At 42.5% G+C, this 27,739-nt stretch overlaps 1 protein-coding gene across 1 annotated transcript in view; it reads left to right on the forward strand.

The window, feature by feature from the left end:
- The window catches only part of GRIN2D (glutamate ionotropic receptor NMDA type subunit 2D), a 1,022,144-nt gene that overhangs the window by 732,454 nt on the left and 261,951 nt on the right, over window positions 1-27,739 (forward strand). The window contains exon 10 of the mRNA XM_088457418.1: window positions 27,366-27,519. Within this exon, the coding sequence (XP_088313544.1) occupies window positions 27,366-27,519 (154 nt within the window). The remainder of the gene's footprint in view (window positions 1-27,365; window positions 27,520-27,739) is intronic.

Consider the following 27,739-nt stretch of genomic DNA (forward strand, 5'->3'; position numbering starts at 1 on the left):
ACTGGAAATATACTCCTAAGAACACACAGCAAAGGGAATTCTGTGATGTTCAAAAGACATAATTTTAAAAATAATTATTAGGTAACTAAACACCACAATAAAACAGTTTACTATAAAATGCACATAGAAATTTCCAAAAATTCCATATATGGGTTCCCCAGCTTTTAATGACCGAATATACCAGGATCGCAGGTTAAAAAAATAGGATTACAGAGCCCAGAAAGATCAAGGAGAGATAAAAACATTCTTCTGCAGATGCACACGGTCCAGCATGGTGTTAGGTGGCCCCCCAAAAACCAGTAAATTCACCAACGCGTTGCAGACAAAGGTGAGGGGAACGTAACACAGGACCTCATATTTATACCCATATGAAACACATGACATGACACCCTCTGAATACAGACAAAACTCTGTGTCACTCCACTCTGCATAGCCAGATGTTGCATCTGCGTGCACTTGTCAAACTCTAAAAACACTTATGTGCGAACCCTTCATTGTTGCTTAATTACACCAAGTGTCATATTAACAATGGGTGTAAACTAGGCGGTCCAGTGATGTCCACCCTACACACACTGGGCCTGTTTTGGAGGTGGACGGAATTGCACAGCCGCACACATTCAGCTGTGCAATTCCATTCATTTAAATAGAAAATTCAGAAGGAGGTGTCAGACACCTCCTTGCTGCATCTGCGTGATCACAGCACTGCAACCGAGGTCGCAGCCTGGGATCACCTTCGGAACAATCGCGACCATCGGTCACGATTTTTGTCCCTTCAGCCAGGCTGCGGTAGCTAAAGCTTAACGCATCCTGACAGGAACCTGGCAGCTTGCAAGGCCTGGAAGTTTGCATGCACTCGCACAGACTCTGGCCTCATCCCTCCCACAAAACGAGAGCATCATGCCCTTGTTTCCAGGAATGCTGCCCAGGAATGCCCCCACTCCACCTCCTAAATGCCGCAGGCCTCACAGGCTGTGGCTGTGAGGCTCTGCGAGCAGACTCGCAGACAGAGAGCTGCATATGTGCAGTACACCTCCTGCGTTTGTGCAGTCCTCTCACCATCGGAGATGTGCGCCAACCATCATTTTAGCGTACATCTCTGAATCTGGCCCAATGTCTGCTGTGGGCCAGAAGAACAGTGTATCATGATGTCGAAAAAAGAGCAAAATCCATCCGGTCACCGCATTTGGTGCCTCCGGCTGTTACTCTCTTGTTGATAATAACAATATGTTTTTACACTGACTGAGTCTGGCAGTGAGTTGTGGGCCTATTCATCAACACTAAAATAACGGTTTTAAGGGCATTTGCCTTAATTACCTTTTTTTTAGTATTCATTAACACAGGAGATATCACTGATATCTCCTGGTTAAATCTGCTTGCGTTAATTTCCACCCTCCCCATACATAGTATGGTGATGTAGAAATTAGGCTATTCATCAAATTCCGAAAATTATGCTTTTTCGGTATTTGATGGTGTTACTATACGCCACTTTCAGGTGGCGTATCGTGGGTTACACTTACCTGTTTTCAGCTGGGCAGGTCCTCCTCCGGCTCGCTCCGTCACTCCCTGGTCCTTCCTCCGGTTCTGGCTGCTGCTCCAACTGTGTTCTCCCGACAGAACACAGTAAAGTTAAAAAAGAATAATAAAAAAATCCAATAAAGTTTTTTTTTTTTTTTTTTTAAATAATAATAAAAAATAATCTTCAGCAAGCCGGTCTTGGTCCACGGCTGCAGCCTGTCCGGGTCCATGCGGCCAGGTAGGTGGGGGCAGATGGACACAGAGTTACCACAGCTGTAATCAGTGCTGCGCCTGCGCCACTTTTGTGAACGTAACGGCACATGCGGAGCACTGATTACAGCTGCGGTAAGTTAGGGCAGATAGGGAACAGTATCTATTTCCTGAAAAGCTGCCATCGCTAAAATGACAGCTTTTCGGAATAGTTACTTATTAAATGGAGAAATTATGAATTGCTCCGGTAATTAGGCAGAACTCCATGCGAGTTCTAAACCTAATTACCTCCATCAATATTTTAGTTTTGATCAATAGGCCCTTCAGTCACTATAGACAGCATGGAGTGTGATTGCACCATTCATTAGAGTCTGGCTGGGATATGGATTTGAAGCACAAGCAACTTTCTGGCCTGGTAGATTATTTACGGCATGATAATGACCTTAAACTGTAAAATTCATTAAAAGTGAAAAAAATTTAAAACATAAATTGAAACTATCTTTGGGAGGGACAGGGGGGCACTTTTGGGATTTACACACAGGACTACTAATTTCTTAAAACTCCCCTGTTACACTCATTCTCTGGTGAACTGGGCAATCTGAGTGGTTTGAAGTAGGGGTGAGCGGGTTCGGATTTCTGAAATCCGAACCCCCCCGAGCCCCCCCGATCCGAGTCCGATCCGAGTCAGGCTCGACTTTTCCCGCCTGACTCGGATTCTGAAATCGAGGCAAAACGTCATCATCCCGCCTTCCGAGTCTCGCGGGTTTTGGATCCTATATAAGGTACCCGTGTCGGCGCCATTTTCTCACTCGGCTGTGGACAGTGAAGAGGGAGGGTGGGAGTTAGGGCTGGCTGGGCTGTGTAGTGTAGTGTAGTGTAGTGTAGTGCAGAGTAGTGTTGTGCTGTGCTGCGCTGTGCTGCTGTTGTCCATAGGGGCTGTGTCCACTACTTCAAAGTCCATAGGGGCTGGCTGGACTGTGTTGTGCAGTCAGTTGTCCATAGGGGCTGTGTCCACTCCAAAGTCCTGTGCAGTGTCCCAGTCCTAAAGGGGTGCTGTAGTGTTGTCCAGGGGGTGCTCAGTCCATCAGGGGTGCTCCCCCCAAGTGCTAAAAAAAATAAAATATTTTTTCTGTGTTTGTGAATTGTGTGCGCAGTAGCCGCACGTGCATCAACAAAGTAGTGCCAAGCATGCGCCTGTGTCATAAGTAAAGGGCCGGCTGGCTTGACCGTTAAAGGGTGCTGTAACCCCCAAAGTACACTCCAAACCAAATAAAAAATTTTTTTCTGTGTTTGTGAATTGTGTGTGCAGTAGCCGCACGTGCATCAACAAAGTAGTGCCAAGCGTGCGCCTGTGTCATAAGTAAAGGGCCGTCTGGCTTGACCGTTAAAGGGTGCTGTAACCCCCAAAGTACACTCCAGTCCAAACCAAATAAAAAAATATTTTCTGTGTTTGTGAATTGTGTGCGCAGTAGCCGCACGTGCATCAACAAAGTAGTGCCAAGCGTGCGCCTGTGTCCCATAAGTAAAGGGCCAGCTGGCTCATTTCTTAAAGGGTGGTGTAACCCACAAAGTGCACTAGTCTCCAACAAAAATAAAAAATTATTTTCTGTGTTTGTGTGCGCCTTAGCCGCACGTATATATCAATATAACATAAATGGAGGACCAAACTTTCTCCGATAAAAATAAAATAGGGAAAGATCAAGAACCACTTCCTCCTAGTGTTGAAGCTGCTGCCACTAGTCATGACATAGACGATAACATGCCATCGACGTCGTCTGCCAAGGCCGATGCCCAATGTCATAGTAGAGGGCACATACAATCCCAAATGACAAAGTACAGGAAAATGACCTTGAAAAAAACAATTAAATCATCTGAAGAGAAACGTAAACTTGCCAATAAGCCATTTACGACACGGAGTGGCAAGGAACGGCTAAGGTCTTTCCCTATGTTCATGACTAGTGGTTCAGCTTCACATGGCAATGGAAGCCCTCCTCCCGCTAAAAAAATCAAACGAGTTAAGCTGGCAAAAGCACAGCGAAGAACTGTGCGTTCTAAGAAGATATCACAAATCCCAAAGGAGAGTCCAAGTGTGGTGGTGGTTGTGATGCCTGACCTTCCCAGCACTGGATGGGAAGAGGTGGCTCTTTCCACCATTTGCACGCCCCCTGCAAGTGCAGAAAGGAGCACCCACAGTCCACTAGCTGATATGCAAATTGCAGATGTCACTGTTGAAGTACAACAGGATGAGGATACTGGTGTAGCTGGCACTGAGGAGGAAGTTGGCGAGGAGGATTCTGATGGTGATGTGGTTTGTTTAAATCAGGCTCCGGGGGAGACAGTTGTTGTCCGTGGGATGAAAAAGCCCTTCACGGTCATGCCTGGGCAGAAGACCAAACATTCCACCTCTTTGGTCTGGCAATATTTCTATCCAAATCCGGACAACAACTGTCTTGCCATATGTACCATATGTAAAGGAGAAATAAGTAGGGGTAGGGACGTTAACCACCTAGGAACATCCTCCCTTATACGGCACCAGCAGCGCGTTCATAAAAAGTTACTGTCAAGTTCAGAAACTTTGGCTCAGACCGTAAGCAGTCCAGGGTCACCTAAATCCCTTTTTCCTGTTTTATCCAAGGAATCGGTGGATGAGGAGGATGAGGACGACATCTTGCCTCCGTAGAACCAGTTTGTGCAGGGACACATTCATTGCCAGCTTGTTTTGTGGGGGCCCAAACGAACCAATCATTTCAGCCACAGTCATGTGGCAGACCCTGGCGCTGAAATGATTGGTTTGTTAAGTGTGCATGTCCTATTTGTACAACATAAGGGTGGGTCGGAGGGCCCAAGGACAATTCCATCTTGCACCTCTTTTTTTTCTTTGCAGTATGTACTGTTTGGGGCCTAGTTTTTCAAACTGCCATCCTGTCTGCCACTGCAGTGTCACTCCTAAATGGGCCACGTGTTTGTGCCGCCCACTCGTGTCGCTAAGCATAGTCATCCAGCTTCCTCGGTGCAACCTTTTGGCCATAAAAACAATATTGTGAGGTGTGAGGTGTTCAGAATAGACTGGAAATGAGTGGAAATGAAGGTTATTGAGGTTAATAATAGCATAGGAGCAGAAAAACCCACAAATTCTGTGATTTTAGCTGTTTTTTTGCTTTTTTAAAAAAAAATACAGATCCAAAACACAAAACCCAGAACCCAAAACACGGAAGGGTGGTTTTGGCAAAACCAATCCAGATCCAAAACACGAAGAAAGATCCAGATCCAAAACCAAAACACAAAACACGAAAAGTGGCCGGTGCACACCCCTAGTTTGAAGATGCCATTCGCACTGAATTGCATTATTGTAGCCCCGGTCCTATTTCAAACTGCATGGGAGTGTGGCTTTGTATACGTGAGATGGGGCCACAATGCAATCATGGTGCTACGCTTCACACCACCCACATAGCTGCACCAAACCCACCTGCAGGTTGGGAACGGGATTCCAGGGATCGGGATGCCAGTGGTTAGAATACTGACAGCGGCATCCTGACAGTCAGAATCCTGACCCAATTAGGTAACTATACTAACCCTAACCCTCCCCCTAAACCACCTTTCCATTAGCCTAACTCTCCCCCTCTGCAGCCCAACCCTAACCCGCCACCCACTCAGCCTAACCCTGACCCACCACCTACGCAGCCTAACCCTCCCCCCCTGCAGCATCAACCCATCAACTGGCTTCCAAAAATACAATATATGCTCTATAAAGTTTGTATATATGAATGCTACGTTCAGCTTTAATGTAAATATAATATGGTGAATTAGTTGTAAATGAAACCTTCATTCAGCATCTTTGACTGACATATCTTATGACGTTATCCTCACAGGTCAGCAGCTGGATAGCTGAGAAATCATTTCTAGAAATATTTGCATTAAAATTCCCTGTAGGCATAAAAAGAAAATCAAGATTTCGATGTATTGACTGTATTATATATACAAGGCTCTGGTCTAGTTCATTATTTTCATTTATACACACATTCAGATGATGTTTATAGGCATGAATTTACCCATCTGAACACTAATAGTAAAATTTACATAAATCCGTCATATACTACACACTTTAGGGGCTAACAATTGTAATGCAGAGCAAAGGTGTGTGCATATGGGTCTCAAATGGATAACTTGGATGTAATTATAAATTCTGCATGCACCAAATGTTCTGTGTTAATGTTCATTATGAATATACTTAGATTATTGACTGAAAGCTTAAAAATGTGCTGCTTTTAGGAATAATGAACTTCATTATTATAGTTGCAAATACATTAACCTGTTTACTTGAGTGCTAGATATTCTCTATAAGAAAAATGAGACCTAAAATGAGACTTGTATTACACTAGATGCTTCCATTGCTGTCAGATATTTAGTATGTTCGATATCATAAATATTGAATCCCCATAAAGTTGTATTGTGTGATGGGGAGCAGTTTTTATGTTGACCAAAAAATGCTTATTATATTTTACTGATCTTAATTATAAATGTAAGAGCTTCTCACTGTACACCTGGCCCTTGTGTCTTTGGGCCTGATTAATATTTGTACGCAAATGCCGATGTTTACGCAGATTGAGCAACTATTAGCCATTGCGCATCCATATAAACTAGGGGTGTGCACCGGCCACTTTTCGTGTTTTGGTTTGGATCTGGATCTTTCTTCGTGTTTTGGATCTGGATTGATTTTGCCAAAAGCACCCTTCTGTGTTTTGGTTCTGGGTTTTGTGTTTTGGATCTGTATTTTTTTTTAAAAAAGCATAAAAACAGCTAAAATCACAGAATGTGTTGATTTTTCTGCTCCTATGCTATTATTAACCTCAAAAACCTTAATTTCCACTAATTTCCAGTCTATTCTGAACACCTCACACCTCACAATAGTGTTTTTATGTCAAAAAGGTTGCACCGAGGTAGATGGATGACTATGCTAAGCGACACGAGTGGGCGCCACAAACATGTGGTCCATCTAGGAGTGACACTGCAGTGGCAGACAGGATGGCAGTTTGAAAAACTAGGCCCCAAACAGTACATAATGCAAAGAAAAAAAAGAGGTACAAGATGGAATTGTCCTTGGGCCCTCCCACCCACCCTTATGTTGTACTATAAACAGGACATGCACACTTTAACAAACCAATCATTTGAGCGCCAGGGTCTGCCACACGACTGTGGCTGAAATGATTGGTTCGTTTGGGCCCCCACAAAACAAGTTGGCAATTAATCTGGCCCTGCACAAACTGGCTCTACGGAGGCAAGATGTCGTCCTCATCCTCCTCATTCACCGATTCCTCACCCTCTTCAGTGTTGTGTACATCCTCATCCTCACAGAGTATTAATTCGTCCCCGCTGGAATCCACCACCACAGGTCCCTCTGTACGTTCTGGAGGCTGGTCTCCCTGGAAGAGTTGATAATTCATTTTTATGAACATCATCTCCTCCACATTTTGTGGAAGCAACCTCCTACGCCTTTTGCTGACAAGGTTCCCGGCTGCACTAAACACTCTTTCAGAGTGCACACTGGAGAGGGGGCAACTCAGGTAAAATAGAGCCAGTTTGTACAGGGGCCTCCAAATTGCCTCTTTTTCCAGCCAGTACATGTACGGACTGTCTGACATGCCTATTTGGATGCTGTCACCGATGTAATCCTTTAACAGACAGATGCACGCTTGTTGCTGCTGCTTTGAGGATGCAGGTGCCGCTACAGCCCACAGAATTCACAAAGACAGGAAAAAAAATAATTTTTTATTTTTTGTGGAGCGCACTTTGAGGGTTACACCACCCTTTAACAGACAGATGCACGCTAGTCGCTGCTGCTTTGAGGATGCTGGTGCGGCTACTGCGCATACAATTCACAAAGACAGAAAAAAAAATAATAATTTTTTTATAGTTTGTGGAGCACACTTTGAGGGTTACACCACCATTTAACAGACAGACGCACGCTTGTCGATGCTGCTTTGAGGATGCAGGTGCGGCTACAGCCCACACAATTCACAAAGACAGAAAAAAAAAGAAGAATTTTTTTATTGTTTGTGGAGTGCACTTTGAGGGTTACACCACCCTTTAACAGATAGATGCATGCTTGTCTCTGCTGCTTTGAGGATGCTGGTGGAATCTAGATGGGATTTGGAACCGGTGACACACTACCTCCATCAATTGTCTAAATCCCACTGCACTAATGGCAGATACCGGACGCACGTCTAACACCAACATAGCAGTCAAGGCCTCAGTTATACGTTTTGCTTCAGGATGACTGCTGTCGTACTTCATCCTCCTCGCTAGGGACTGTTGGAGGGTCAATTGTTTAGTAAAAGTAGTGGTGTTCCTACTTCCTCTCTGGGATGATGAACAACTCCCAGCAGCAGAAACAGCACTAGGAGGAAGTGGTTCTTGATCTTTCCCTATTTTATATTTATCGGAGAAAGTTTGGTCCTCCATTTATGTTATATTGATATATACGTGCGGCTAAGGCGCACACAAACACAGAAAATATTTTTTTATTTTTGCTGGAGAGTAGTGCACTTTGGGGGTTACAGCACCCTTTAACGGACAAGCCAGCCGGCCCTTTACTTATGGGACACAGGTGAACACTTGGCGCTGCTCCTTTGTTGATGCACGTGCAGCCACAGTGCACACAATTCACAAACACAGAAAATACTTTTTTATTTTGTTTGGAGTGTACTTTGGGGGTTACAGCACCCTTTAACGGACAAGCCAGCTGGCCCTTTACTTATGACACACAGGCGCACGCTTGGCGCTGCTCCTTTGTTGATGCACGTGCAGCCACAGTGCACACAATTCACAAACACAGAAAATATTTTTTTATTTTGTTTGGAGTGTACTTTGGGGGTTACAGAACCCTTTAACGGTCAAGCCAGCCGGCCCTTTAGTTATGACACAGGCGCACGCTTGGCACTACTTTGTTGATGCACGTGCGGCTACTGCGCACACAATTCACAAACACAGAAAAAATATTATTTATTTTTTGCACTTGGGGGAAGCACCCCTGATGGACAGAGCACCCCCTGGACAACACTACAGCACCCCTTTAGGACTGGGACACTGCACAGGACTTTGGAGTGGACACAGCCCCTATGGACAACTGACTGCACAACACAGTCCAGCCAGCCCCTATGGACTTTGAAGGAGTGGACACAGCCCCTATGGACAACAGCAGCACAGCGCAGCACAGCACAACACTACACTACACAGCCCAACCAGCCCTAACTCCCACCCTCCCTCTTCACTGTCCACAGCCGAGTGAGAAAATAGCGCCGACGTGGGTAACTTATATAGGATCCAAAACCCGCGAGACCCAGAAGGCGGGTTGATGACGTTTTGCCTCGATTTCAGATCCGAGTCAGGCGGGAAAAGTCGAGCCTGACTCGGTTTGGCCTCGGATCGGGGGGGTTCGGATTTATGAATTCCGAACCCGCTCACCCCTAATATAAACCGCACTGCGATTGTTTTGCGATTACGTTTGCACAGAAGAATCATACACAAAGTGAATGACAGCTAGTCAGTGTTTGGGAGAGGTAATGGGGGGTGGCTAGAGAAATTCAGGTGTGTCAGTAACATTTAAATACTGTTTTCTGAGTGTGCATAAATTAGCCACTGCATTCTTGCTCGCAGCAGGAGAGCCCTCTGTGTGTCTGGAGACCCACTGTGTCTGCAACAGGTTTATACCTACTCAGCAGGCTGGTGGCCGTTTGATCTGGAATGTTTCTGATGTATCCGGTTATGTGCGTGAGCTGCGGATGTGAGATGCTATCAGTGGGCATCTCTAAGCACTGGATAGCAGGGGTAGTCATTAACATATTTTTGGAATTACGATCCGGGAGAGATCATAACTGTGATTGCATTTTTTTCTTTGCTTTAATAACTGCTTTATTTTGACAGTTATGGCCCCAATTAGTTGTGCATTTAGTGGTCTAAAAATAAAGTAGAGAGTGGCAGATAGATGAATTGACATGAGGCAATATGAATTGAGTAAAAGTAGAGGAGATGAAAATCCAATTGGGCTATAGAGGACTTGTTAAATAAACAGAATAATGGTAAATGGCCTGTGGAATTTCTTCTTTATGGAATGGTGAACTGAGTAAGGTCATGATGTCACATCATAATGGTAACTGCTTATAACAGTGCTTGAAGATTCCACCCTCTCTCATACATAACCAATACACTGACACAGCAACATCATACAGCATAAGCTTTCATGCAATTACTCACTACAACCCCAGCACCTTGCCATCCGCTGGAATATGGATCACAAATTTGTAGCCATCTTGTAGAAAGAGGCCTACATTAAGTAAATATATTCTTTTAAAGGCAAGTATATTGGATGCGCCTGCAGACTTGAAGCATGGCTAGCCTAAACCATGACCTTGAGCTTGTTTGAATATTTGAGTAATGGAATATTTGAATACAAAGATTTACGGTTCTAGCAGGAGGCTGCTACTATTGTGTACTATTGTCCTCTTTACAAAAAACGCAGCTTTGCCTGGAATACAAATTGGGCTTAGGAAGAGACGATAGAGACATCCAACTTACCAATTATCTCAGTTATGGGCAGTCCTTGAGCCATGTTTCCCCAGAGGCTGGCTCCACAGGTAGTTTTACCTCTCCTGAGTGCTGCACGATGACTCCACGGATGTTCAGGGATATGAAATATCTTGGTTCTCTTATAGAACAATTTTGTTAGAGCCATAGGCATGGACTCAGGGCCTTATTCAGACCCGGACGCTAAGCCGCGAACGCTCGTTATGGGCGATTGTCGCTCGTCTACGCATGCGTATAAATCGCAGTGTGACTGCGCAAGCCAGTCACTGCAAACGGGAATTGTGCGCTCGTTGTGGAAAGACTGAGCGCTACTTTGAGAGACAGTGCAGTTTGTGGGTGGTAAAAGGGGAAGGCGCTTGTGAACGGGGGAGTGGTGCTGCGAACACAGGCGTGTCTCGGCATCAAAACGGCATTTAATGGGTGTCCATAATTAGCATGGGGCATCATTGTACACGTCACTTGGTTGTATTTCAGCTTGCAGTGATCGCACTGCTTGCGGCGGGGTGTGGTCTACCTCAAGCACTGCGTGCAGCTCCGATGCCTCTCGTTGTTACTGATTAATCATACACTTCCTGGAGATGACATGTGCTGAGAAAGAAAAGTGGGCGTCTTTACACCATCCTGCGATCACTCTGCCGTCGCTCTCTAAGACACAGAGGGCGCCCTTAAGCCAGACAGTGCGATCACGGAATTTGCATACCCAGCCCCTGACAGCAGCAAGAGAGCGCAGCTTAGCGTCCGGGTCTGAATCGCCCCCTCAGTCCCTTAAGAAGACCTGAAGGCAGATACCTGTTACAGTACAGCACATACATACGAAACTTATACATCCATTCCTCTCCAAATAACACAAAAAGAAGAGAGCTGCGCTGTCTGTTTCACCTAAATACATGACAATGGAAAATAATTTTAACGTGTTCACAGATACTGTAAAGATGCAGCTATCATAAAAATCAGAAGTCATCTGATATACATAGAGTCAAGAAAATGTGGAAATTAGCACAATCTACATAGTATTAGAAGTAAACATCAATAATATAATTGTAATGCAAATATACAATCTCACACAGTGGCAGATGTAAATATAATAGTGGATTTATTCACATAATACACAATAAAAGATGGGTCTCATGCTGAACAAACCATCATGGGAATAAAAAATTATATACAATGAAAAAGTCCTGACAATAATGAATGATAATAAAAAATGGATATTTCAATGATCAATAAGTCTAAGCAAAAAAGAAAAAAAGTGAACATGTATGCCAGGATTTGGTTGAATTGAGGAAAACACACTGGAAAGAAAAGTGGGGAAGGATTTTGTAGCCTAACCTGATGGTAGGTATATGCCGTGTAATGTGTGCTGTCCAATAAGTTGCAAGACCCTTTTCACAGGTGGTATCCCTTGGTGTCCAGAAAATTCTTGCAGCTTGGTGCGATCCACTCAGGGGTTACTATTATTCCTGTGTCCTTTCAGGGGATTATTGAAATACCCATATTTTATTATCATTCATTATTGTTGGGACTATTATTTTTTATTCCCATGATGGTTTCTTCAGCATAAGACCCATCTTTTATTGTGTATTATGTGAATAAATCCACTATTATACTTACATCTGCCACTGAGATTGCATATTTGCATTACAATTTTATTGTTGATTCATTCCTCTCCGGCTGGAGAGAAAGCTCTGACAGACAGCTGTCTGCCCAGATCAAACATGAACTTAATCCCGCACGATTTAGGAACTCTGTTTTTGTGGTTGCGTGTTGCACCAGCATATAGGAACATGGAAGAGATCTGGAACTGGGGACTAATTGAGTCCTAGGGGTAAATTTACTAAAGTGAGAGCTTTAGAAAAAGGAAATGTTGCCCATAGAAACAATCAGATTCTAGCTATTATCTTCTAGAAGGTGCTAGTTATATGTTAAATAGAATCTGTTTGGTTGCTATGGGCAACATTTCCACTTCTAAAAACTCTCACTTTAGTAAATATACCCCCTAGAGGAAGAAACAACCTACCGGCACTCCCGGGAGAGAGGGTATGGAGCTATGAGACATGCGGCTGCGAAATCCCGATGCTGGAATCCGACAATGCAGTTACGATAGGCGTCGACATACCGACGCCAATCTTATTCCTGACGCCATAATCCAGGAGTCGGTTTAGTTAAATTAGCGGGGTTAGCGTTAGGATTTTGAGGGGGTGGTTAGGGTCAGGCACCACTGGGGGGGTAGAGTTAGTCACGAAGGGGGGAAACTTAGGTTTGGGTACCAACGGGGAGGGTTAGGGTTAGGCTACAAGAAGGGAGGGTTAGGGGGAGAAAGTGGAGGGTAAGTATACTTAACCGACTCCTGTCGGGATACCAACCATCTGGATGCCGCTGTCTGTATTGTGAAAGGAGGCATCCCAACAGCCGGCATTACATACCAATTCCATTAGAGAGCGATAGAGACCCACATACAAGACACTGAACTGTAAGAATAGATCAGGTAAGTGATGAGACATGGGAATTGTATGCCGACCTCTATAAACACCGGAACGTTCATGTTATATCACTTACAGTTACCAGACTGATGGTTTATTAATACCCACTACATTATTCTTTACTGCATTTGGACTGTGCCTATCAGAATAGGAAACATCAGAGACACATCTGGACTCTTGTCTATTCATTCAGTGCCAGTAAATATGGAATAAATTCAGTAAAGTGACTGAATATAAACATACAGCTTTTGGTTTATATTTCATGTTAAAAATAGCTTGTACACATAACAGCTAATAATGCACCAATATTATATTGGGTGAAAGATAAAATTCCTTTACTAGATATTAATCTCAGTAGTCCATAGGAGACCAATATTGTGCCATTCAGTAGATCTATCCCTGACAAATACTAATATTATAACAGTTTAGTGAGACCTACACAACACTTAGAGAACAGCAGTGAGGTCTGCACTTGGAACACACATTCTGAGCGCAGATTTACCTCCGTATCAAAAATGGACTGTCAGCCTGGGGGCAAACAAGCAAGTGATCCAAGGTTTTCTAGCATAAATCTGACTTGGCATAGAAACATACATTTATTTATACCTTAAAAACAATTTACTATATATATATATATATATATATATATATATACACCCACAATTTGAGAGCAAAGTCGTGACCAATTTATATTGTTAAAAAAAGATATCAAATTATCATTCCCAATTGATTTATTTTACTATATGTGTAATAAAATCAGAAACCAAATATAAGCCCCTTTAAAATGCCATACTTGACCACCTTTGTTTAAAGTCTTACCCTACATTTGTACGACCCCCCCACCTTCCATACTGCAAATCAAAATCCAAAATCTGAAATCCGACTTCCGCAATCAAAATTATACCCCTAATTTAATTCCCCTCTCTCATTAAGTACCTGATACTGAGTCACACGCAAAACCGGTGTTTACATAGTTGAGAATTTTTTTGTAACTGCACGTATGCAGAAACATTCCAAAACTCCTACGGCGCATGCGTTACACAGAGTGTACACACAAAGGTGCTGTTGTGATCGTGTCTGACTATCAGAAATGATGGGCATTCCTAGAGGGTGACTGGCAGGTGACTAGTAGTGCACGCAAGAATGATCCGTTCAGTGGGCGTGCTATTGGAATGTTGTGGGCGTGTCATTGCAAATGGCTGTGTTCCCAGGTGCACAACCGCAGGCATAAGAGGCCATGGTCAGGCAGAGAAACCGCACCTTCCACAAGGCTGTATTACAGCGTGCAGGGATGCTACAAGTGGGCGTCTCAGTCCTTGTACATTCAGCCAAAAGGAAAGAATCTGTAGAGACATCTGCATGGGTGACAGCCAATAGAAATCTGTCACTAAAAATTATACCCCAGATTTGACCATAACACCTCATTCATGTAACGCATACTCCAAAAGGAAAAATTTACTTGTAACAGAGGTCCAGATTAAGATTTGTGTTGTCCTCAACAATAAAATATGCTGGCGATGTTATTAAAAAGTATAATGTGTAATAGATGTATTAAATACACTGTTATGCCCCCAGTTAACACTATGTCACACAGAAACCCCACTTCACATATGACACAGTGCCCCCAATTTAGTGATATACAGTAGCTATATGTGAGGGACACCAGTGTGTGGAGGCCACTGGGCGATTGTTCCGGTTGCTCTGTTGTTAATCTGCCTCTGCTTTAATCATATATATGCCAACACATTAAGAATTGGATACTCAAACTAATAACAAAGGACTTGTTCAAATGGGTTACAAAGCTTACATAGCCCCCACCCATTCCTCTCCCATTTACATCTCTGACCTCATCTCCATCACTCTCCTGTCCGCCATCTTCGTACAACAAATGCATGCCACCTCCCATGCCAACTGATTACTTCCTCCCACTCCCGCCACCAAGATTATGCCCGTGCTGCTCCCCACCTTTGGAACTCTCTCCCTCTCCCCATCAGACTCTCCACCTCTCTACAATCCTTCAAACGGGCTCTCAAGACCTACTACTTCATCAAAGCCTTCCAGCTCTCATCCAAACTTGCTGCTACATGCTCCTTCCTCCCTGTCTACCCCATCTGTGTCATGCCTGTTTGTCTGCCCCTCCCTTTTAGAATGTAAGCTCTTATGAGCACTCTACGCTCTTGTGCTTCTACTTACTTTACTTTCATATTCTTCGTACTTCTTGATTGCTTATGCTCTGTTGCTTATTTGGGTGTTATGGCTGTTAATGTAGCAATATATATTATCCAGGCATTGTATTGTATTGTACTGTAAATCACTGCTCACTTATTTGTTTATGTACTTTGTAAGGTGCCATATAAATAAACAATAATAATAATAATGGGTGTTTATGTCACATGACATTCTGCTCTTCTGTGTGCACCATGGAATGCCCCTTGAGGGTTATAGGGGAAGGCGGGGCTAGTTGTTACAAAAATACAGAAATTCAAATATGTCTAAATTTTTAATCACAACCAAACAGAATAATTTACAAAAAAACACTATTCTTTCTTCTATTTATATTGGACGTAAATTACATACAATAATTATTATTAACAATATTATTATTATTATTATTATTATTATTATTATTATTATTATTATTATTTATTATTAACAATGACAGGGTTAAATTGTTAAGGGATTGGGGAAAATTGTTACCAATAAAATAATCGAAACAAAATATTAATATACAAAGCGTTCATTAGAAAACTTTGTACGTTTATCACAAAATCCCATTTGGCATATATTTGGTATATAGTCTGATGACGATGGCAGACATCACTCATCGTCTTCACTGCTGATTTCTGATTCGCAGTTAGTGCAAGTACATGCTACTGCATCACATCTTATGCAAGCAATATGTGCCCACCCTTTACATCCAATACACTGGACCCACTCCTGGCCAAGTTTTGACAGTTTGTAACTCTTAACACACATTATACAGAAACACTCGTCTTCAGAACTCGGCAATGTTTTGGCTACTTTCTTTTTTATAGATTTTGATGTCATCTTCTTAGTCTTTTTATTTTGCCTTCATTCCAGAGTAAATATTTCTTAACTTTCTATAGTTTTGCCTCTTTTTTTCATTTCTCATATTTGCTTCTAAATGGGATTGTCAGTGAGTAACAACTTGCCTCCGATATTGTGTAACAACTTGCCCCAAGTGACGTTGAATAACCAAGATGGCCATGGTTCAATTTCCGTGCTTCAATTCACAATTATAACAATGATAATAAACAGGGGCTGGCTGGCAACTTTCAGCCTGGGGGGCAGACACAAGTAAGTGGCCCAGTTTTTCTACTAGCGAATGCAATGTAAAAATGGGTGCGACAACAATGGTTTCCATAATGTGTGTGTGGTTTAAATAGCAAATGAAGTATATGATGGTAAAATTGTTATGACAAAGAGCTATAAATAAATACCATCTATTGTGTGCGTCTCCTGGGGACTGGGTTGAGCAGCTGCTGCCAGACCTTTGTGACCCCTTCCCCTTAATTGTGTGTGTCCCACAGTGTTGTGTGCCTGACCCGGAGAAAACGGGACGCAATTCATCAATCACAAAATGGGCAGGGTGCATTTCACAGTTAACAAAACGGGCAGGGCGTAGTGCCCTGCTAAAAGTACCTATTGGGAACACTAATATGTACAAACACATAGGCAGCCTCATTTATCAACGAGTTTATAACTCAAAACTAGTGATAAATATCACTTTTTCGGATAAATGGTGCTCCAGCCAATCAGCTCCCAACTGTCATTTTTCTAACAGTTGACAGTTGGGAGCTGATTGGCTGAGCACCATTTATCAGAAAAAGTGATATTTATCACTAGTTTTGAGTTATAAACTCATTGAAGTACACACACACGCAGGGGAATTCAATTCAAAGCGATGTTTGGTCGGGCTAAAGGATTTCTTCTCGCACCCCCCTAGGGATGCAAGGAGAAATCCAACAAAACTGCAGACTTCACATCTGTTTGCCAGCTTAGCACTTACCTAACAGCCGCGCGCCCGGCACTTTAGTCGGAGAATACCGGTTCTCACGACTAAACACCCAGGTTAAGTTGTGAGAACCGGATTTCTCTGACTTAACAGTGCGCTGCATTGAATAGCTCCAATGCATTGTGCAGAATTTAATTCCGACAATGAATATTGTAGAGAACATAAAAAACCCTTGCAAAGTTTATGCCACACTGACTCATATAATTTGTTTACAAGATATACCGGTAATAGATAAATAGATATGAGATAGATATTAGATAGATAGATATTAGATAGATGGATGGATGGATAGATAGATGGATAGATAGATATTAGACATATAGATAGATAGATGGATACATATTAGATATATATATATATATATATATTAGATATATATATATATATATATATATTAGACAGACAGATATGAGATAGATATATATTAGATAGATAAATATTAGATAGATAGTTATTAGATAGATAGATATGAGATAGATATGAGATAGATAGATAGATAGATAGATATGAGATAGATAGATACTGTAGATATGAGATAGATATATAGATTTGAGATAGATAGATAGATATGATATAGATAGATAGATAATTATGTGATAGACATATAGATATGAGGTAGATAGATATGAGATAGATATATAGATATGAGGTATATAGATAAATTGATAGATGAAAGAGAGATTCAGAGACACATACACTGTATATCAGCTCCACTCTCCACTTACCTGGTTTCTAAAAGAGTAGAAAAGACAGGTAGCACAGGATCTCCTCTACTCTGGATCAATTCTCACCTCAGCCCTCTCTGTCTCTCTACTCCCTGGCTGCCATCAAACTTCTTTTTCAGATCCTCTTCCCTGACAGACTCCCCGATAAGCCCCGTTCCCTTTTTTCCACTTTTCAGCCTCTGCGGTTCCTGGGAAAGGAAACCTGGCTACCCATTGGTCGACAGTGGCCATTTCTTTGTAGTTTGGTATGGGGGAAGCCATTTTTTATTAGCCTATGCAACTAGTCTCAGCTCTCTCTAGCAGCTAATCAGAGCTGAAGAATGATCTGTGACTGCTTGACAGTACTCCCACAGCCAAGCGGCCGTGGAATGCTAACATTGTACCGGCCTGGGGGGCAGACGGCACCCTGCCCCCCGGCCCAGTCCGCCACTTATAATAAATACTCTAATGATCTGTGATTCTAACAAAATGAATGTTAAACCCTTACCATTAACAGTCCAGCCAGCTTACGAGTTTGTTTTGGTACCCATTACATAAACACTTCTACATTAGCGTAGTTTCGCTGAGCACTGACGGTAACATGTTCAAACTTGTTTTCAGTTTCTCTATAGCATATAGTAAATGCTACAGGCACTAGATATGCACACACCATTATTGTCCATTTTTACATAGTGTTGTGCTGATCCAGGAACTGTCACAGTTTTGTAGTTCTAATATATCCAGGGCTGATGAAAGATTTCTAACTTTCCTAGGCAAAGCTTACCCCCCTTCCTCTCCCCCAATTGCTAGCACATTACACACTTGATTTTCATAAAATTATAACACTTAACTAACTTCCCTCACTTGCTGACTGGCAAGGCTGCAGTCCATAAGCACTGATTTAGATGCTGTACAGGTTCCAGTGCTGCCTGGGGGAAAACATAGGATTTCTATAGAGGTGGTGGGTCCAAATGTCAGATTGAAAACAAAGCAAAAAAAAAGTCACAATAAGCCAGCAACAAACACTTTTTGTAATGTTTTGTTTGAGTTCTTATTGTATCAAGCAATGTTTAAGGTACTGTGAAATATCATATACTGCTCATTACATAAAGTTGATCTATTTAAAATGTAAAAGAAGAAATAAAGCTTGAAAATCTTTTTTGCATTGAAACTGATATAAGAAATAAGCATGCTTTACTTAGATTTGTTTATCTGTGTCTTTTGAAGACAATTTGCCACCATAACCCTATGAACAATATATGATAATAGCATATATTTAGCACTTAAACTAATAAAAAGCTAGATTAAGTGCAATTTAACAGTTTAGTATTATTTATTTATGCAATGAAACCATATGAAACACACTTTAGTGGGCATATTTCAGTAATAATGGTTTGAGGCAGGTTTTTAATGCCTGCTCTTAGGCTTCAGTTACAGCACAATACAATACTGTAAAATATCAGATCCCAGCTGTTTGGTATACGCCTGCTTGCATATCTCAGAGGAGCCTAGTTCAGCGGGGTATATAAATGTAGTTACTTCTTAAAGTTATAAATTTGAGTCATGCAAACATACATACTGTATGTCAAATAGCTTATATTTCAGCAGTGTTTTCATGTCCCTGTCCCAGTGGAGCTTACAATCTATGGGTTCTATGTACTAAGCCTTGGAGAGAGATAAAGTGGACCAAGATAAAGTATGAACCAATCAGCTCCTGTCATCTTATAGGCTATATTTGAAAAATGACAGTTATTAATCTCTGTCTACTTTCTCTCTCTCCATGGCTTAATAAATAGTCTCCTATATAACCTACTACATACACACTAGGGTTAATTTTTGTCAGGAGCCAATTAACTTACAAGTATATTTTTGGTTTACGGGAGGAAACCAGAGTACACGTGGGAGGAAACGCACTCAAACACGGGGATAATATATGAACTCCACACAGTTTCGGCCATGGTGGGAATTAAACACAGGACCTGTGTGTTGTTAAGCTGTAATGCTAACCATTACACCATCTGTGCTGCCCTGTATGTATCAAATGTAGCTGCTCTAGCTGTGCCTGTTTCAGGCTTCTTCCGTGGCAGTCACTGTGCAAATGCAAAGGTTGCTCCTTTAGGCAGGACTGGCTGGCTGGATCAAGAACTTTCTTTCTGCATGTGAACTACTTTATCCATAGAAATGTGCCTCAGAGGTGTTTCTGCACGTTCACAGAAGTGCTTGCTTCAGTCACACTACTTTGGATGCCTTATGAGACATCCAGACCTACTTTATAGATGAAGATGAATTTATAGGCTCAAAAATATTTAAAATATTACAATGAACGCTATGGGTGGGAATCCAACTAGCCGTTTAGTTTACCCCACGGCGAATTACCCACGCCAACTGGGGAAATGCTATTAAATTAAATAGCATTTTCCCCAGTTGGTAAACCAGGGGTTAATGCGTAGTAACCCACTGATTCCACATAAAGTGTGGAAACAATGGGTTTTTCACGCACGTTAATCAGTGGGTGCCTTCTCTCGCAGACATTTCCTCGCAGCTCCTGAAGCTGAAAGGTAAAGTCTACCACTGGTAATTTATGCGCGGGATGAAACCCGTTAATTGAATTGGCCATCATTTGTAATTAGCCATGAGTCTAATTGGATTGCCCCCTATCGGAGAAATGTAAACCTGTTAGATGCAGGTATTGGTTTGATTCCTGCGAGTATGACCATTTTTTTTTAAAGTGGCAATAATTCAGAAAGGCAAAACTAATCAGCCTTTGGGGGTCTATGTACTAAGCCTTGGAGAGAGATACAGTGGAGAGAGATAAAGTACCAACCAATCAGCGCCTAACTAATTTTTCAAACAAAGCCTGTAAAGTGACAGTTAGGAGCTGATTGGTTGGTGCTTTATCTCTCTCCAAGGCTTAATACATCTCCCTCTTTGCCTTTTAAATTACTACTGTTATAAAAAAAATGGGCAGACTCAATGGCATTGTGCCGATGCCTTCATCTTCCAGGTTATTACATTTCCCACTATGAATGTAGAACATGAAATAAAGACAATCCATTCATAACTTACTCTCCCAGCTTATTTGGGACATATATGTGTGTTATATGAGTAGGATGAAAATAGGTAAATACTGAATGTATTTACTCAAAAATTATAGTAAGCCGGACATAAAAGTGTCATTTTTAATTATTCTTCCATTTGCGTTCTCATCTCAGGCTCCAAGTGGTGTGATGTATCTGCACTAAGGAAATTGAGTGGAAAATGGGTGTGTAGCAATGTATGCAGATGTCAGACAGGCACATTTGTGTCCTACATTATTTCGGATACTGTATCTGCATTTTTCCCAGTTAATTTATGTCTACTCACTTATCTCATATTTGTCCCAATTTATCTGTTCCTTAACTTTAATATTTTCCTCAATTTGCCATCTTCCTCATTTATTCATCCCTTGGGGGAGATTTCTAAAACCTTGGAGAGAGATAAAGTGGAGAGAGATAAAAGCCCTCATTCAGAGCCGTACGCTCTGAGCAGAGCGCACGCTCTGAATGAGGGCCGCCCTCCATAATTATGGAGCGTCCTCCTGGATGCTCGTATAGCTGTGGGTCAACACCCACAGCCTATACGAGCGTGCAGTTTGATGGCCGCGATGGTCCTGACCATCGCGACCATCGCCACTGCGAGCCGGAGCCTGCGGTTGAGTTTTTCAACCGCAAGGCCCGGAGTGATTTTGGCTCTATCAGAGCCAAAATCACTCCCACTGACATCACTAGTGATGTCAGTGGGCCGGCTTCTGACGGTAGGCGTTCCCTTGGGAACGCCCCCGTCAGGGAGGCACGCCCCCAGCACGCCCACCAAAGGGGGCGTGCTGTCAATCAACATCGACAGCACGCCCCCTTTGATCAGACACAACAAGCGAAGGAAAGTCCTTCGCTCGTCGCGTCTGGCGCATGCGCACGACGGAGCTCCCGCCGTCGTGCGCATGCTCAGTGCACAACATCCACCCACTTGCGAGCGGACAGCCGCTTGCGAGTGGGTCTGAATCAGGCCCAAAGTACCAACCAATCAGCTTCTGTCATTTTTCTAGCAGAGCCTGTAAAATGACAGCTGATTGGTTATTGCTTTATTTCTTTCCATACGTCTTTCATTTCTCCACTGCTACTTCCTCACCCCTTACCCACTTTCTATTAACCGGGAGATGCATCAAACCTTCTAAAAAGTTAACAAGTGGGAAACTTGTCCATAGTAACCAATCAGCTTTGAGGTAGCACTTATCTAGTACATTCTATAAAATGATAGGTAGAAGCTGATTGGTTGCTATGAGCACTTGTCCACTTCTCCATTCTTTACACTGCTTGATACATTTTGAGTACTATATCTCACTTGCCTTATGTCTGCAACATTTTGTGCAACTCATTTCTACTTGCACATTTTGCACAGTTGTGCTCAACCAAATGTTTAAAATGTTAACACATATAAGATAAACTTGCATAACGCACAACCTGTTAAAAATCAGAATGTAGTATTTTAATTATAGAGGAGTGGTTCGGTTTCGCTGAAAACAGAACACACCCGAATTTTGGGGTTCTGAATCGAACCAAGGGCCCGATTCAGACCTGCTCGCTAGATGCGTTTGCACGCAGCCGTCAGTAGCCAAAGTATGCAAATCCAGCAATCGCACGGCAAGACAGTAGCACGCCCACTATGTCTTGGCGTGCGATCGCAGTGTGTATGTAGCCACCCACCAGCCTGTCATAAGATGCCCATTTCTCTTAGTAAAACATGTCATCTCTAGGAATTGTCTTAAACAATCGTAACATTGGACCCATATGCAGCACTTGTGGCTGACCATACCCTACCGCAAGCACAGCGAGTGCTTCAGTGTGTAATTCACCCATGTGATGTGTATTATGATGCTGCCTCTTAATTAGGCACGCCTCTGGAACAGCGTTCGCACCACCACACCCCTGTTTCCATCGACCGACCCTGTCACCACCCACAAATGTCTCATCCTCATTCTAGCGAGGAGTCTGTGCACAAGGGGCGATCGCTTCACGATCGCAGTGGTTGGTTCACGCACGCACACGCTCTGAGTCTTGAACGTATGCGCAGATTGCAAATATCGGCATGCTGTTGAGCGGGTCTTAATCGGGCTCCCAAGTCCCAATTTGGACCACTTTGGGATTCTAAGTCAAACAGAGCCCTGACTTGAGTCTCCTCGCCACGTTTGGAACTTATATCTAAAAAACAGATCACGAGTGTTTTGGGTAATATTTTTAAGTCCCTTCCTTGTGATTTTAGGTGCTGTTAGGTGGTCAAATTTTGGTGGCAATGAATGTTATTGATGTTAATAATCCTATAGGAATAAAAACAGGTCCAAGTGACATCATTTTAGCTGTTTTTATAAATTTTTATTGTAATATAAAACTAAAACCGGACTAAAACACTTGAGGATGGTTTTGCCAAAAACATAACCTGACGATGATTTTGAATCAAAACCAAAACACAGGGGTCTACGCACATCTCTAAGCTGCGTACACACCTATTGATATATCTGTCAAATCCGTCTGGTGGGATGGAAAATCTGATAATGTATGGGAGCAAAACACAATAGAAATTTGTTACCAAACACTAGAAAACGGACCAGATTTTCCTTCCCACCAGACAGATTGAACAGATACTGTATATCTGTATGTGTGTACACAATTTTAGTTTAATCAATTTTGTCAAACCCTTATCTACAGTATATAGGACTATCCAGATCTGTAAACAGATGAAAATGGAAAAAGTGTCTTTAAAAATCCCTCTAAAAATATCTGTGTGAGACTTGTGATTGATGGCCCAATGAGGCATATTAGGTGAAGTTACTGTAAATTTGGTGAAATATAGTCACTATTAGAATAAGTTGTCCTTGGGTCGCTGTAGTAGTCAGCTTAAGGAAAAGAGGTTGTGATGAAACTGTGGGCCTGATTCTGACCTGCTCGCGCGCTGTCGATGTTGCCCAAGTGCGTATGCGCACGACGGACACGGCTCCGTCGTGCGCATGCGCGAGACCCGAATAACGACGGCCAAGCACCAAATAACGATGGTCTCGCCCCAAAGGGGGCATGCTGTTGATGGTGAGTGACAGCACGCCCCCTTTGGTGGGCGTGCCGGGGGCATGGCTGCCCAGACGGACGCGTTGCCATGGGAACGCCTACCGTCTGGGGCCGGCCCCACTGACAGTCACTAGTGATGTCAGTGGGAGTGCTTTTGGCTCTGATAGAGCCAAAAGCACTCCAGGGCTTGCGGCAGCGAGACCTACCGCAGGGTCTCGTCGCAAGCCCGATGGTCGCGATGGTCTTGACCATCGCGACCATCATTTTGGCCGCTCGCTATAGCTGTGGGTGGTCACCCACAGCTATGCGAGCAGCCAGGAGGCTGCTCCAAGAAGGAGCAGGGATGGCCCTGATTCAGAGCGAGTGCTCTGTCAGAGCGTCCGGCTCTGAATCAGGGCCTGTGTCCCAATGTTGTAAAAGTTGTTGTAGTTAATTAGTTAGACATCTCGTATATGAAACACGGATGAGGTTCTTTCAGTAGTTACAAATCACAAAATCAAAATAAAACCAAGTACTTACAATGTTGCTGCTGCTATCACAAGGACCATGTGGGTATACTCTGCTCTGTGGTTCAGATGGAAACAAGTGCACAGCATTAGTGCTATGCTAGATCTTTGTGAATGAGTGATGTGAATGAGTGATGTATTACGCCACAGTAGACTTGATAATAAGGGGGAGAAGTATCAAACCTTCAAGATAGATGAAGTAGAGAATTTGTCCATAGCAACTAATCAGCTTCTACCTTTCATTTATCTCACACAGAAGCTGATGGTTGCTACTTCTCCACTTTAGCTCTCTTTGAAGTTTGATACATCTCCCCCTTAGTGAGGTGTTTCCATCTGAACCCCTGAGCAGAGTACACCCACATGGACGGTGCATGCAATAGCTGCTGTAAAATTACGTATTTCATTAAGATTTTATGACTGAACGAAAACTGACATTGAAAGGAGGGTCACAGAAATGAAACATTTTATTGTCAAAGTTGAGAAAAAATACTGCCAATATTGCAAATATGCTAACTATTTTAGGCGCTGCCTGTGTTTCCTCTCAGTAATTCCCCACATTGGCTCCAACACGGGATCGGTATGATTTACCACCGGCCGATAACCCTAAGCCTCCCTTGAGGGTGCCTAACCCTAACCTCCCCCCCAAGTGCCTAACCCTAACCCCCCTCTAAGTGCCTAAACTTAACCCCCCTTCCCCACTGCCTAAACCTAAGTCTCCCGGGCGTGCCTAACCCTAACTCCCCCTTCCCTTAGCCTAACCCTCCCAGGGGGGCTTCCTAACCCTAAGTCCCCCCCCCAGGAGCCCCTAACCTAACCCCCTCCTGCAGCTGTCCGATCCCAGCTTACCTTCGATCGGGATGCCGGGCGCGAGCTCCTGGCGTAGGTAAAATGATAGGCGTCGGGATTTCGACACCTATCATCAGACTCTTGCTGGGATTAGACAGTCGGGATGCCGACGTTCGGGAGTTAGACTGTCGGCATCCTAACTGCATACCCTCCAACACACCTTCTAGAATGCACCTATCAAATATGCTCTGCCTAATTTCGAAATATTTACTCATTTATAGGAAGATGTATTAAGTCGTGGAGAAATATAAAGTGGAGCAGTTGCCCAAAATAGCCAATCAGCTTCTGTCATTTCAAAAACTGTGCTAGATAAATGAAAGTTAGAAGCTGGTGGGTTGCTTTGCAAAACTTTTGCACTTTCTCTCTCTCCAAGCCTTGATACATCTCCCCTTTAATTACGTTAGAGTGGCCTCAGTTGGGAAAACTTTATCACATTCCTGCAAGCAAGACAGAAAATCATATTCACTAAATAAAATGAACCTCACACTTTCTAATACTTTCATAATTTTAAAATGTTTCCACAAAACTTTTTTTTTTTAGAAAATCATACTCGCATGCTACTTAGCTCACATTACACCTCACCAATCAAGTTTTCAACCTCAAAGAATTCCCCAGCAAAACACTTATTTATATAATGGCAACTTATAGCATCTCATCATCCGATATCATATTTTTAGATTGTAAGCTCTTGTGCTATGCTCTGCACCACTTATTATTTCTGTATATTCTTAAGCATGTCAGTCATCCTGTTTACTTATAATCTCCTGTTTTAGGAATAATATGTACTGGAACTTAAGACATAATTCTATTTGTTATCTTATTGGCCATTAAAAAAAAATATTTTGCTAATAGTACAGTAACAATGATACTGCAATAACTGTTTGACAAACATGTTAAAGTAATGACTACAAAGGTTGAAGCATAGAATAGGGTATACTATCATTGAGCCCATACAAACCATATAATTATTTAACCTTTGTGGTACAAACTGTTCTCATCTGTAATTAGTTTTGATCTTAAATGATTTAATTTGCTTGCAATTGCAATGGTTCATTTACCTGCCTAAAATAAATGCATGAATTCAAGGCTTATAAATCTCAACTTGAACTGCTGCACATCAGGAGAAAATTTTAGAATTAGATTTACATATGATCTGTGATTGGAATATTTGGCTTTAATAAGCTTTTGCAAGTATCCTGTAGCTGGAAATAGGAATGGCCTGTTAAACACATTTGCCAACCAACTCCCTTCAATCACAAAACAAGGCAGTTAATGGAAGAGTTCAAGACATCATTACATAGCAATGGATTTTATCTTACGTAATTACTTAATTTTCATTACAAGTTAAAATTTTACCCTTATGACGATAGAGCACAACTTATTTCTAGAGATGTGCAGGCTCGGAACGGTTCGGATGGTCCCGCCAAATTTTGGGTCTCAGAAACAGGCAAAACGTGATGTTTCATGGACAAAAGTCCATGAAAGATGATGTTTGTCCATGAAATATGATGTTTTGTCTCTTTCTGAGACCTGAAATTTGGCGGGAAAAATCAGAATTTGCCTGGAATATTCGAACCGATTCAAGCCTGCACATCCCTACTTATTTCAGGGATGTAACTAAGTATTTGAAGACGCCACATCAAAAGTTGTTAAGGGCCCCTATGTACCACCCAGTGGTGAAAAATGTATATAACACTGGTAGGTTTGACAAGGAAGATGGGCCCCCTAAGCTCTGGGCCCCATAGCAGCTGCACCCTTGCACCTATGGTAGTTATGGCCATGGCTTATTTCATAATTATGTGTATATAATTGGAGGATGGGACAGAGGGGGGGATTTGACAGAGTGTGGGGTGGAGCAGAATAGATTAGAAGGCAGACAGGGGACGGGATGGCACAGTGCTGGGACAGGGCGGGGCAGCAGTAGACAGAGAGTGGGCTTGGCGGCACAGAACAAGGGGCAAAGTGGAACAGAGCTGCAGGCAGAGGACAAAGCAGGGGACAGAGCAGTGGCTATAGAGGAGAGGGGGCAGATCAGTGGGCAGACACTGCGGTCCCTTTACTAGGTATATACTGTATAGTAGAGTGGTTGCAAAAGTTTTTGTTTATCGTACTTGTTTAGCAAAATGCACTTTTCAAATGGTGACATAATAACTCATTTATTATTAGCAAGACTATAGATTTTGGTTAAAGGAACATATAAATGATTGAGTGAAGCTGGCCTTCTCCTCTTTTAGGTGTCACAGGAGTGTGTTAAAGTACCGTCTTGTAATAAATTTGTCATTTACAGTATATCATCTATAGGAGAAATGTGTTTGTTGAGCACTGTTCAGCTGCCCACGCTCTACATTCACTGTTTTAAGTGTCTGACTTGTCCTATTTTTATTTTATTTTGACAGGTGTTTTACCAGCGCGCTGATATGGCCATCGGCTCTCTTACTATAAATGAGGAACGATCTGAGATTATTGACTTTTCGGTTCCCTTTGTGGAAACAGGAATCAGCGTGATGGTGTCCAGAAGCAATGGAACAGTGTCCCCCTCAGCATTTTTAGGTAACAATGTAACTCATGATGTCTAATGATTCAGCAGTGGGTGACAACTAGTGGCATGGGCATGCAGGTTAAAAAATATCAGTAAAACTTATCTGAAAACATGATTATTTTCCCTACTATTTACTATCCATTGAAGAAATGCTAAAAGGGAAGCTGACTTCTCACTTTACGAAGCCTTTGTTCATATTTCTACTGAAAGCCTATACAAAATGATGCAACC

Source organism: Taudactylus pleione, unplaced genomic scaffold (assembly GCF_031769625.1).
Source record: "Taudactylus pleione unplaced genomic scaffold, aTauple2 ptg000041l, whole genome shotgun sequence".
NCBI classification, from domain to species: Eukaryota; Metazoa; Chordata; class Amphibia; order Anura; family Myobatrachidae; genus Taudactylus; species Taudactylus pleione.